The 11,796-nt window shown below is 45.0% G+C and overlaps 1 protein-coding gene across 13 annotated transcripts in view; it reads left to right on the top strand.

Moving 5' to 3' along the window:
* Positions 1-4,632: 4,632 nt before the first annotated feature.
* Positions 4,633-11,796, top strand: part of Rnf180 (ring finger protein 180) — a 164,252-nt gene continuing 157,088 nt past the window's right edge. For 2 of the 13 annotated variants that reach the window (NM_001360890.1, NM_001360891.1), the window contains exon 1: positions 4,966-5,188. Coding sequence is in view for 4 of the 13 variants with exons in the window: in XM_011244696.3 (XP_011242998.2) it covers positions 7,490-7,636 (147 nt within the window). In the remaining 9 variants the exon portion in view is untranslated. Of the gene's footprint in view, positions 4,898-4,965; positions 5,189-5,390; positions 5,658-6,429; positions 6,636-6,767; positions 7,637-11,796 lie in introns of those variants that run through there. The other 11 variants (XM_011244696.3, XM_006517761.4, XM_017315607.2 and 8 more) reach the window with 10 other exon arrangements.

The raw sequence follows: 11,796 nt of genomic DNA, 5'->3' as shown, positions 1-11,796 counted from the left end.
TGCTGCCTGTGCCACGTTGTGTTAGGCTTAGAAAGAAAGGGTTTTGGTTGTTTTGTTGTTGTTGGGTTGGTTTGGGGGTTGGTTTTGGTTTGGTTTGGGTTGGTTTGGTTTTTTTGCTTGTTTTTTTTTTTTTTTTTTTTTTTTTTTTTTTTTTTTTTTCCAGCTTTGGCTAAAAAATTTAACTGAACACAGAGGTTATAAAATTCAATTGTTGGTTAGCACAGTTGCTCCTCTCACAATTTCAATTTCAGCACCTTCAAAATCAACTACCAAGGCACCACTCCAAGAAATTCAACCTGCAATTTCACCTGTTGCTGTTGCTGTTGCTGTTTTTGTTTTTCCAGACAGGATTCCTCTGTGCAGCCATGACATTCTTTCTGTACACCAGGCTTGTCTCAAACTCAGAGATCTGGGGGCCTCTTCCTCCCAAGTGCTGGGATTGAAGGCACTACCACCATCTTCATGGCTTGGCCAGAAAATATTTTTTAAAAAACTGTCCATACTGAAGGCTTCCTTTCATGACAGGATTCTTTAAACAATGTAACAACTACTTACAGTAGTTTAGATTTACATTGTATTACAAATTGTTCCAAATCTAAAGATGATTTTAAATCTGTATGGGATTGGGGATAGAGAGATGGTTCAGTGGTTCTGAGCACTTACTACGCTCTTGCAGAGAAACTACATTCACAGCATCTACTTCAGGTGACTCACAATCAGTGGTAACTTCTACTTTAGAGCATCCAACATCCTCTCTGGACTCCCTGGGAACCTTGACTCACAAGTGTGTACTACTATATATATATATATATATATATATATATAAGTGTGTAATATATATATATGTGTGTATGTATATATGTATATATATATATATATATATATGTGTGTGTGTGTGTGTGTGTGTGTATGTATGTATATATATATATCCTACATATATACTACCATATATACCCCACATATATATACTACCATATATATCCCATATATCATATATACATCATATATGTGTGTATATATCATATATATAATGTTTTTGAAGTCTTGATGACATAAGCCTATAATTTCTACTACTTCGGAGATGGAGACTGAAGGATTGCATGTTAAAGGCCCGCCTAAGCAAATTAGTGGTAGAATGTACAGGACCTTAGGTCCAATCTCTAGAAGTGTAAACATTAATAGTATATAGGGAGATATATGTGGAGTACATGCAAATACTATACAATCATGCACAAAAAGTTTGAGTTTCCCAGATTTGGATATTTGATGGTGCCCTGGGACACTTCATTCTGGATATTGATGAACGACTATCCAAGGACTAGTAGCATATGTTAACTTTGGGATTCTTAGTAGTCAGCCACTTTATTTGATGAAATGTGAAGTAGGGTTGTCAAATATTTAGATTTCAGTAGTCTAATAGTTAAAGCACATTTGCTTATCCTGTATCTAGTCGTCATAAAGTTGAGTTATGTCTGCCCTTTTGCTAAAGAGTAAGATGTTTCCCCTAAAATATTGGAATATCAGATTATGGTGAATTTGTTAAGATGGTTATTGAAAAAAAATGTTCCTTCATTGTGGGTTATAAGGGGGCAAGTGAGTGACAACTGGAGTGTTTAGGGATTGCATCCACAGTAGGGCAGTGGAGAGGGTAAGTGGGTAAGCTCAGCTAACTTTCTTTTCTATGGAATCTGAGACCCCCGGCTTATAAAAATTCATTCAAGAAGGGTCTTTCTTATCTTCTCAATTGACCTAATCTAGTTAATTCTTCGAAGACATGCCTATAGGCATGCCTGCTTGTTGATTCTAGACTCTCCATTGTCTAGTTGACAACCATCATTAACCATCAATGGCTGAGGATTTATAGGAACAAGAGGATTTGTAGCTAACCAGAAGGTAGCTACATCACCAAAAGCATCTCACCCCAGCACAATGACATCATTGGACACCCTCCCTGCCCCCCTCCCCAGCTTGCAAAACAGTTCTACTGCAGGGTCTGCTCTCTGAGCAACTGCTTTGTGCTTCTATATCTGGGGAGAGGCCTAGTCAACTTTTGTTGTTCTGAGCCCTATGAGTGGCATTAGCTCCAGGATCTTTTGAACCTTCCTCTTCTTCCAGGAGGGAGCGTGGGGATTCAGAGGAAACAGTTCTTCTAAAATTCAATCTTAACTGGTTATCCTGTTGTCGGATTGGCAAATGTCAGTCTATCATTTATGACTATGACATCGCGGTATAAAACCAACTTGATTTACATTCCTTAACCAGACATCTTCAAGACATTAGTCTTACTCCTTCTTTCAGGGCTGTTTATGAAATGCAAGGCCTGCTAAGAGTTCTGTGTAAAGCAAGGATTGCCACTGTGGCTAGATAACCTGTTTTTGCTTCCAGAAGGTGTCTGTGCTCCACCCTTCTGGTTTTTTTTTTTTAACCTGGCTACTTCCACCAGGGGAAAGCCAGTCCCCCACCCCAGCCCCTCCATGCTTCAGAACACTCTGAAGTCACCTCTTGTCTGACTTCACGTGGAGAATGGTTTTGTTTCTAAAGCCAGACTAAATCTACCTGGATAATTCACAACTAAGGTCTCTAGCCTTAATTACATTAGTAAAATCCCTTTTGCTTTATAAGACAAGACTTTTACAGATCCTGGGACTGTGATATGAATATTTGGTGAGGGGGTTCTGTCTATTTCGTCTGCCTTGTTTGGGATGTGACCGTCGGTGTCCTTTAACCATAACACTTAGACCTTTGTTACACACCTATATACACAGTATGGGGAGGATGGTATGAAAAGCATATTGAAGACCTTGTTATTTTGAAATATTCATCAGTTCAATCAATTTCAATAACTCGCACTTAACTTCCCACAGAGCTTACCTTTCAGTGTTTATTTTTAGAAGTCCAGTGCCACTCTGGTTTCGGAGACTTCACTAATGTTCTACCTTCTTCCCTCCCTAGAAGCCATTTGGGTTTCTTCAATGCATGTTATTTCAAGTTTCACAGTTAATAAATTTTGGCTTGGATAACTTCTGTGTACTGAGCCAAGAGCTTGTGTGTTGTTGTCCTCCAGTTCTGAGAACTAGTATCCAGGTTTTCTATGTGTTAATTATTTTCTCTGTTTGATTTGTTGTCTTGAGCTGTTTCAAAAGTTGTCCTGGATGAAATCTATAGCCCAATACTGAAAGGGAGTGCAAAGAATAGATGTGCTCGTCCTATTCCTGACTTTAGTAAAAAGTCGCCATACTTTCAAAAATATGGAGTTAACAAGGGGTGTTTTACAGATACTCTTCATTACACTGAGAAATTTTCTATCAGTTCCTTGGGTGTGATCATGAAATTTTGTCAAATATTTTGAGACTGGTATTAGGCCTACATGAGAAAGGGGAGACTAAGACCCCAAGTTTGATGTGTGTGTGTGTGTGTGTGTGTGTGTGTGTGTGTGTGTGTCGTAGTGGATTTCTGTCCCCAGCAATATGCAATAAGTCTCCATTTGTTTGTGGCTTTTGTCAATGGCACTGCGTTTCTTTTTCTCTCAAATGTTGCCCACTTTTCCCCTACATGTGGCTGGTCTCTGCATACCTGTTAAGCCACGAGAAACAGGGGAGGTTGAGGTGCCCACTCTTTCACCAAATCAGTAATTATGCAGAAGAGACCCAATCCCTGCCAGCTATAGAAGGTGTGCACAGATTCAGAACAATTGAAATATGGAGGGAGGGGAAATCACTGGGCAGGATACATTAAACCCAAATAAAACCCCAACTCCCCTTATAGTCGGTGGTCTCCCCGACTCTGGGGTCCCCTTCTCTACCCAAAAAGTCTGGGATAACTGCTGATAAACATCTCACTCAGCTGTTTTGCTGTCTGTTGACTCCTTAGTGACACAACTTTTCCTTCATCTGTTGAGGATCATTTTTGTTAAAATGATCTATAAAAAGTTTTATACTACTTTTGCATGTCATATCAACCTTGGATTGGTGAGATAAACCATAGCTCATCATATGGCATTAAGACCTTTCTAGTTGCTAGGTTCCTTTGCGAGTATCTCATTGAGGATTTCTGTTTAATATCCATGAAACTTTGGTATGTTGGTCTTTAATTTTTCTGTGTGATGTCATTAACTTTATTGTGTCCTTCACATTGAAACTTTTGTTGTTGTTTGGCTCTGGAGGCAGGATCTCCCGTAGAAGCCCAGGCTGCCCTTCAACTGTGGGTCATAGGTGGGTTCTTTACCCCAGACAATCCCCCTCTTTTGGCCTCCCTCATCAGTTTCAGGTTCACACATGTGAGCACCTTGCCCAGCATTGGTCGGCTGTTGTTTCACTTCTCAAAGGAGAAATCATTGAGAAGTCAAGACAAATCACTCTAGGCAAATGTAAACTTTGGTATTCAAGTGAAAGCAAGATATATATATATATATTTTTTGGGGGGGGGGTAGTTCTTCCCACTTCCATTCCCGATTCCCGGGCCGGTTTTTCAAATATGCTTTGCATATTCGCAATCTTTTGATCAGCCGTTTTAATTGCTCCGAACCTAAAGTTTATAGACTGACTAGTCAACATTTACCCCACAAGGCCCCTTCACTTCCTGAATAGTACTCCCGATTTACCTGTATACCAACTCGCCTCTCAATTGTAATTTGCCAAGAGTCAGATATCTTTAGCAGCTAATCTCGGTTGCGCATGAGTGGAACAACAGTCACAAGAAGGTAAGTGACAGAGACACATCAGGAGGGAAAACCGAACCCAGGTAGTGGTGGTTCCACCTTTAGAGTCAGGGATGAGGATGAGTGGCTCAGATGCCTGCTCTTTCTAGCTGGGAACAGACCCAGAATGTAGCCTAGAGCCTGCACTCCAGAGGCTCTAGGTGAAGACCGGGGAGACAAGCCCAGACTTCTGTTGCTCGGGTAAGGGGTTGAGCGGAGGGGGGAAACTTTCCCACGGCCCCGCGGGGCCGAACGAGCGGGGCCTGCGCGGCCGGCGGGTCTACGCGGGGTCAGGCTCGGCGCCGCCCACGCGCGGCTCGTGGGAGACGCGGAGCGGGAGCGCAGGCGGATGTTGGGCGCCGAATCCCAGGCCAAGGGGTCGGGCTGCGGGAGCATCTCCAGCGCTTTCCGCGGGGTTTGTCTCCTGCCGCTTCCCGTCTCTGGAGCCGGCCTCGCCGTGAGTGCTGGGAGCCGGGCGGGGCGCGGACGCAGGTAAGGGCCGGTCTGGGCCTGGCGCGGCTCCGGGGGCCGGGGCTGGACGCACCCGTCGCCTCCCGCCGGCCCCAGGTGACGCTCGGAGGCTCAACTTTCCGCACCTGATGCGGGGGGCCTGGGCGGCCGCGCGGCCGGCGTGACCGGGGGCTGGAGCCGGGTGGGGCGGTGGCGCCGGGGGCGTGGCGAGGAGCCCGCGGGGTGGGAGTGGGGGCCGAGCTCGGCGGCTCCCCCGCCGGGCTGCAAGCGGCTGGGCGGAGGCGCACACCCCCTTCGGCGCCCCGCTCTGCACCGACCCACTTTCTTTTGTCTGGTGCATTTCAGTCCTGGCGTGCCAGCTGCTTTTGTTGCAGCCCAGAGTCGGGACTGTGCAGACTTTCTGCCGGGGCTGAGATGATGAGCGAGCTCTGAAGTGCATCTGGACCCGGTGGAGCCAAGGGTCCCCGGGGTGGAAGTTATTCTGAGCATGGTAATTAGCAGTAACATGTGGCTGTTACCTTGTGCTTTTCCAGATAACCTTCCGTATTTTTGTAGCATCTAATAGTTTTAAGTGCACCCATAAGAGCGTTTATTAGGTAACTTCAAAGGAGTACGGTGTGGGCAGGTTAGTTATTATCCCATTTTACAGACCAGACAGCTGGGGCACCCACGAAGAAAAGTGATTCTATCAAAAAAAAAAAAACGAAGCAGGCCTGTGGAAGCTGGTATTAGAACTTGCCTGATGTAATATCCAAAATGAATTCAATACCACCCAGTACCTTCCCCCTTCGAAAAGGACTTTCCAAACTGTACTAGCAGGCCAAGTGCAAAGCCAGATGAGGAAGCTGGCCGACTAAACAAATGTAAAAAACATAGTTTTAGTGGTCAAAGTGACTGAGCCTACAAGCTGCCAAAACAGTATTAGCTGTTCTCAGAGAAATGACCACAACAAGATTAGCAATTCTCCTGCCCCCGTCCCACACTGAATTCTGAGAAAGACAACTAACCACCCTGACCTTGTGAGAATCCCCCTGACGTTAATAGCTGTGATGTTAATAGCTGATCCGTAAGTTCAAAATGTACTATTACTTTGCTGGCCAAATCATAATAACCCACCATGGGGGCAAGCAAAGTGAGTCACTAGGCCAAAGAGTTACTTAGTCGCTATCCAAACTAACCAATGCCTGAAAGGGTTACTTGCTACACCAATGAGAACCCTGTTGCTCAAATCTGCCCCTTACAAAGGTATCGAAAGTGTGTTCTTTCTTTGTTCTTGGTCTCTCCTCTGGCCTGAGCGCTGAGAGGAGGGTCCCCAACATGTTGGATCCATAAAAATCCTCATGGGGTTGGCAGCGATGGTGGTGGTCTCTGAGGTTCTTGTGAATGAGGGTCTTTTGACGAACTCTAACATTTGGTGTGTTGGCCAGGAAGGCCCTCCTCAGGAGGACACAGACGCTGTGCATCAAAGGTAAAATGGGATCTCGTTGTCTGTCTGTCTTGTTCACTTGTGTGTCCTCTACTAGACCACCTTCTGATTTTGTTTTGCTTTTGGTTTGTCTGGTTTCAGGTCTGGTTTTGGTCCCAAGGGGACAATTAGTTATCTTGGTTTGGTTTTAGGCCGGTCTCAGGTTCTGGGGGCCTTCTCATGGAGAGGGGCCTGTTTGGGGTGGTCGCAGCGATAGGCAGACATGCCAAAACTTTGCAGGCCACAACGCTGGAGGATGTGCCGGTGTGTAAGGCGCCCTGTATTGGTCTTGCTTGTGTTTGTCATCTTCTGTGGTACTGTAATTCTATAGTGGTCGCCTGGAGAACGGTTTCTGTGTGTGTCTTGTGTGTCTCTTTGTGTTCGGACTTGGACTAAGGACTGATGACTGTTTTTGAGTTCTGCCCTCCAAAAAAAAGCTTAAGAATCCTGTCAGACACCAATGCTGACCTCTTCCTTTCAGATCCTCAGCTGCCCTGCCTCCCACTCTCCAGCTCCAGGGAGCAGCCAGCAGGTTGCAGTGGTCCTGCCCATAGACCTGGAGCCTAGGGAAGAGTGAGCTTAGGAAACTCAGAGCAGACACAGATGAGGGGTGGTCCCTGAGAAGTCAGGGGCCCCTGAGAAGTCCTTGTCACTGCTGAAGGGGAGATAGAAGAGGCTGTGGAAGTGTCCGGCCAGGAGTGCCCTGTTGGTGTTGGTCACCCTGGCTGCTTCTAGTACTTGCCTAATAATGTTTCCCTTTCCCCTGCATCCCACCCGCCTGCCTGCCTGCCTGCCTCCAGGCTTTGGCAGTAAGCCAGAGTGCCTCTTGTTAGCAGAAAAAGTGCTTTCACTTTGAGATGTCAGTGGGCTGTGAGTGCTGTGCTCCCTTCCCGTGCCCTGTGTCTTGTAGGTGGCTGGTGGCTGCATCTTCTCTGGCAGCCCCACCCCCCACGGGAAGATTGTCAGCAGAGGCTAAGAAGTCCAGGCCCCCTCAACTGTCCAAGGTAGGGAACACCTGCGAGTCTACCTACAGCCAGGCTCTGACGGGGGTCTCCTCTCTGTGGGGCTAGAAAGTGCTCCACTAATCTGACCTAGGTAACAGGTAGAAATAGAAATTAGAAGAAAGGACAGGGTAAGTCAGTAAAAGGATTGTGTACGTCGATAAAGAAGTGCAGAGGAGGAGAAACAGAGAGAGGATGAGGAAGACAGATGTGTATAGAGGTCTGGAAAGAAGTGAGCTAAGACTGTAAGGAAGAGCAAAGCTTCAGCAGACTCGGGAGAGATGGATGACAGTGGCAAATAGAGAGGTTAACAGAAAGGAGAGGTAGACATAGAAATGAAGGAGATTAGAGAGCTCTGAGATGAGAGAGATACTCTGAATGGGAAATATTTAGAGGAGGAACCAGTAAGTAAGAGACAGGCAAAGAGAAAGGGTTGCTATATAGAAATAAGAAACATGAGGCTAACAAAGAAAGAGACCAGAGTGAGAATCATAGATGTGTAGTGAGACAGAAGGATAAACCAGGGCAGAGGCGAACTATGAGAGAGGATGAGTGATAGGATAGGGACGTGATAATTAGATAACATCCAAAGAAAGCAAAGACAAGGAGGAGAAACAAATGTGTGTGTGTGTGTGTGTGTGTGTGTGTGGAGAGAGAGAGAGAGAGAGAGAGAGAGAGAGAGAGAGAGAGAACGAACATTGTATGAGATCTCCATTACAGTTAGGAAACAGGAGCAAAGAGAGGTAAATAGCCAAGACTAGAACCTAGCAAAGTGATACATGCTGAGAATGCTAGCACTTGAAAATGATAAACAAAAGTAATAGGAAGCCAGGGGACTAAAAAGGGATAAAGAGACAAAAGAGAAACTTGCATAAAATTTTGGCCACAGAATCAGGGAAACTAGAAAACTTAGTACCTGGCAACAATAACAACAACAAAAAGCCTTTGACTAACGATCAATGTGTTTACTGGAAAAAAAAAAAAAAAAAAGGACACTGGGTGAGAGTCTGCCTCAATAAGAAGAAGAGGAACCACCTGCCATGTGACCAAACCCTTCCACCTGTTCATGGCTAAAAATAAAGGGATAGCAAAAGAAAGGAGTGCTACACAGAAGCCGAGTCCTTAGAAGAGGCCCATGGCCTACCTGTCAAAGAAGCTAGAAAAGAGATTGTGTTTCATATTCCCCCACCAACCAGTACAGGACAAGTGGGGGCTTTTGTAGACTGTGGATTCCAGGTATTGCTGAATTAAAGAGATAAACAGCCCTTCGTATGGGAAAATAAAGAACAAGAGGCCTTTGATGCCATTAAGACTGCCCTAATGTCAGCTCCAGGTTTTGGCCTCCCAGATGTGACTGAGAACAAAGCTATTGCCAAAAGGGGTTTTTACTCAGAGATTGAGGCCCTGGAAAAGACCTGTGATGTACTTATCAGAAAAAAAAAAAAAATTAGACCTTGTGGCTGTAAGATAGCCTGCTTGCCTATGAATAGTGACAGCTGTGGCATTGCTAGTCAAGGACTCAGATAAATTGACTCTGGGATAGAACTTGGTGCACGACCTAGAAAGTGTGGTCCGTCAGTCCCCTGACCGATGGCTGACTAACGCTCACGTGATTCATTGTTCACCTCTGATAGAGTCACTTTTGCCCTCCACAAGTCTGAACTCAGCTACCCTGCTCCCAGAGACAGATTGTCAGTGACTTCTTGCTGAGACACATAGGTGGCATAGAGATCTGACAGACCAGCCACTAGAGGGTACAGATGTTACCTGCTTCACAGACTGGAATAGCTATCTAGAAGAAGAGAGAAAACATGCTGGAACAGCCGTGGTAGCTGGACAGGCCCTGCCAGAGGACACATTGGCTCAAAAAACTCAACATCTACATGGATAGCAGGTACGTTTTTGCCACAGCCCACATCCATGAGGCCATATATCAACAGAGGTGTCTACTCATATTGGGAGGAAAAGAAAATAAGAACAAAGAAGAAATGCTGGCTCTACTGACGCACTCAATGACCCTGCCAAGGTAAACATCACTCTACTCATCAGAAGAGAGATACCGTGATAACAAGAGACATTAACGTGACAGACTGAGAGGTACAAGTGGTTACAGCCATGGCCCTGCTGGTGCTCCTGGCAACAGAGCTCAAGGTTGCCTACACAGCAGAGGACTTAGCCCTCATTTCCAAAGATTCCAATCACCAGTTCAACAAAAATAAGAGACTGTGGTACACCTCTGAGGGAAAGAAAATCCTGCCATAAAGACAAGCAGAGACTGTGATCAAACAGATGCACCAATGGACTCATTTAGGGGTAAGCAAGCTCATCCAGGCATTCTCCAAGACTAAGTATCATGTACCAGGTTTAAAACGCCTTGTGGAGCAGGTGGTGCACAAGTGTGTGCCCTGCCAAAAAGTCAATGTCTGCCACACCATGGTGGATCCAGAAAAGAGGTACTGGGGAGACAGACCTGGCATCTACTGGAAAGTAGACTTTACTGAGGAAAATACCTTCTGGTTTTTACGAACGTTCTTGAAATGGATAGAAGTTTTTCCCTGTAAAAATGAGACTGCTCAGATGGTAGTCAAAAAGATTATTGAAATTTTTTTCCAAGATTTGGAGTGCCAAAAGTAATAGGGTCAGATAATGGCCCTGCCTTTGTTGCCCAGGTAAGTTAGGGTGTGGCCAAGTATTTAGAGGTCAAATAAAAATTACATTGTGTGTACAGACCTCAGAGTTCAGGACAGGTAGAAAGGATAAATAAAACCTTAAAAAAGACCTTGACAAAATTAACCATGGAGACTGGCGCAGACTGGGGTGCTCCTTCCCCTTGCCCTATTTAGAACCAGAAATCCTCCCTCTTGATTCAGTCTCGTTCTAACTGTTTTAAATGATGTGTTTGAACCCATATGTTGTTGTAATAATGATATTTATGCTAAGTTAAAAGGCTTGCAGATGGTGCAAAAAAAAAAAAAAAAAGTCTGGTCACAACTGGCTACACCAAATGAGCTGGGTACCCCAAAGACATCTCACCAGTTCCAGGTATAAAAAGTGTGTTCTTTCTTTGTTCTTGGTCTCTCCTCTGGCCTGCGTGCTGAGAGGAGGGTCCCCAACATGTTAGATCCATAAGAATCTTCATGCAGTTTGCAGTGATGGAGGCGGTCTCTGAGGTCTTTGTGAGTGAGGGTCTTTTGATGAACTACAACACCTGACACAGCTTTGCCTTGCTTGACCCAGTTGCTCTCCCAGTCTCAAGCAAAATTTAGTGCTGAAAGAGTGCCAGTTAGGTTCTGTGTTGGCTAGTTTTATGTCAACTTGACACAAGCTAGAATGGAAGGAACCGCAACTGGGAAAAATGCCACTACTGGATTGGCCTGTAGCAAACCTACCTTGCATTTTCTCTGTTGAGGATTGGTTGCTGATTGAGTGAAGTGAGAGGGCCCAGCCCATTGTGGATGGTGCCACCCCTGGGCTGGTGGCCCTGATGCACTAGGAAAACAGACTAAGCTAGCCAAGTGGTGAAGGCTAGTAAGAAGCAGCTCTCCTCTACGGCCTCTGCTTCAGTTCCTGCCTCCAGTTTTGAGCCTTGAGTTCCTTCCCTGATCTCAGTGAATGATAGACTACAAGTTGTAAGATTAAATAAACTTTCATCCCTGAGTAGCTTTTGGTCATGGTGTTTCATCCCAGCAGTAGAAACCCTAACTCTGATAGCTTCTCTTTTATTTTACTCTTTGCTAAAAAAAAAAAAAAAAAAAAAAAAAAAAAAATTCTTTAAAAACAGAGTGGAATCCTTTCAGACTCCTGCAGTTGTATCCCTGAAAGTAGTCATTAAAAGTCTGAATAGTTTCCATTGTGGAAAAGTTGTAAGTCTAATGTCGTGCAGAAAGCCTTTGCCTTGCCTGTCTTTCCTTTCCTGTATAAGTACTCAGAGTGGTGTTGAGCATGGCACAGGCCCTCAGCATCAGTAACTGAGTAGCATGGAGCCCGAGTGCTAGCTTCCTGTTGAACAATTTAGGAGAACAGTCATTTCAGTGAAAATCAGCTTATACAGTAATTGCATCCATATTAGATTGTTTTCTTATCTCCCCACAGCTATCAGCAGTTAACCAATTTCCCCCAGGGTTCGCCTTTAAATTGTTTTGTCAATAGATCTTTTATTGCTC

The sequence above is a fragment of the Mus musculus genome, chromosome 13 (genome assembly GCF_000001635.26).
Source record: "Mus musculus strain C57BL/6J chromosome 13, GRCm38.p6 C57BL/6J".
NCBI classification, from domain to species: Eukaryota; Metazoa; Chordata; class Mammalia; order Rodentia; family Muridae; genus Mus; species Mus musculus.
This window is presented reverse-complemented; position numbering and strand designations above follow the sequence as displayed.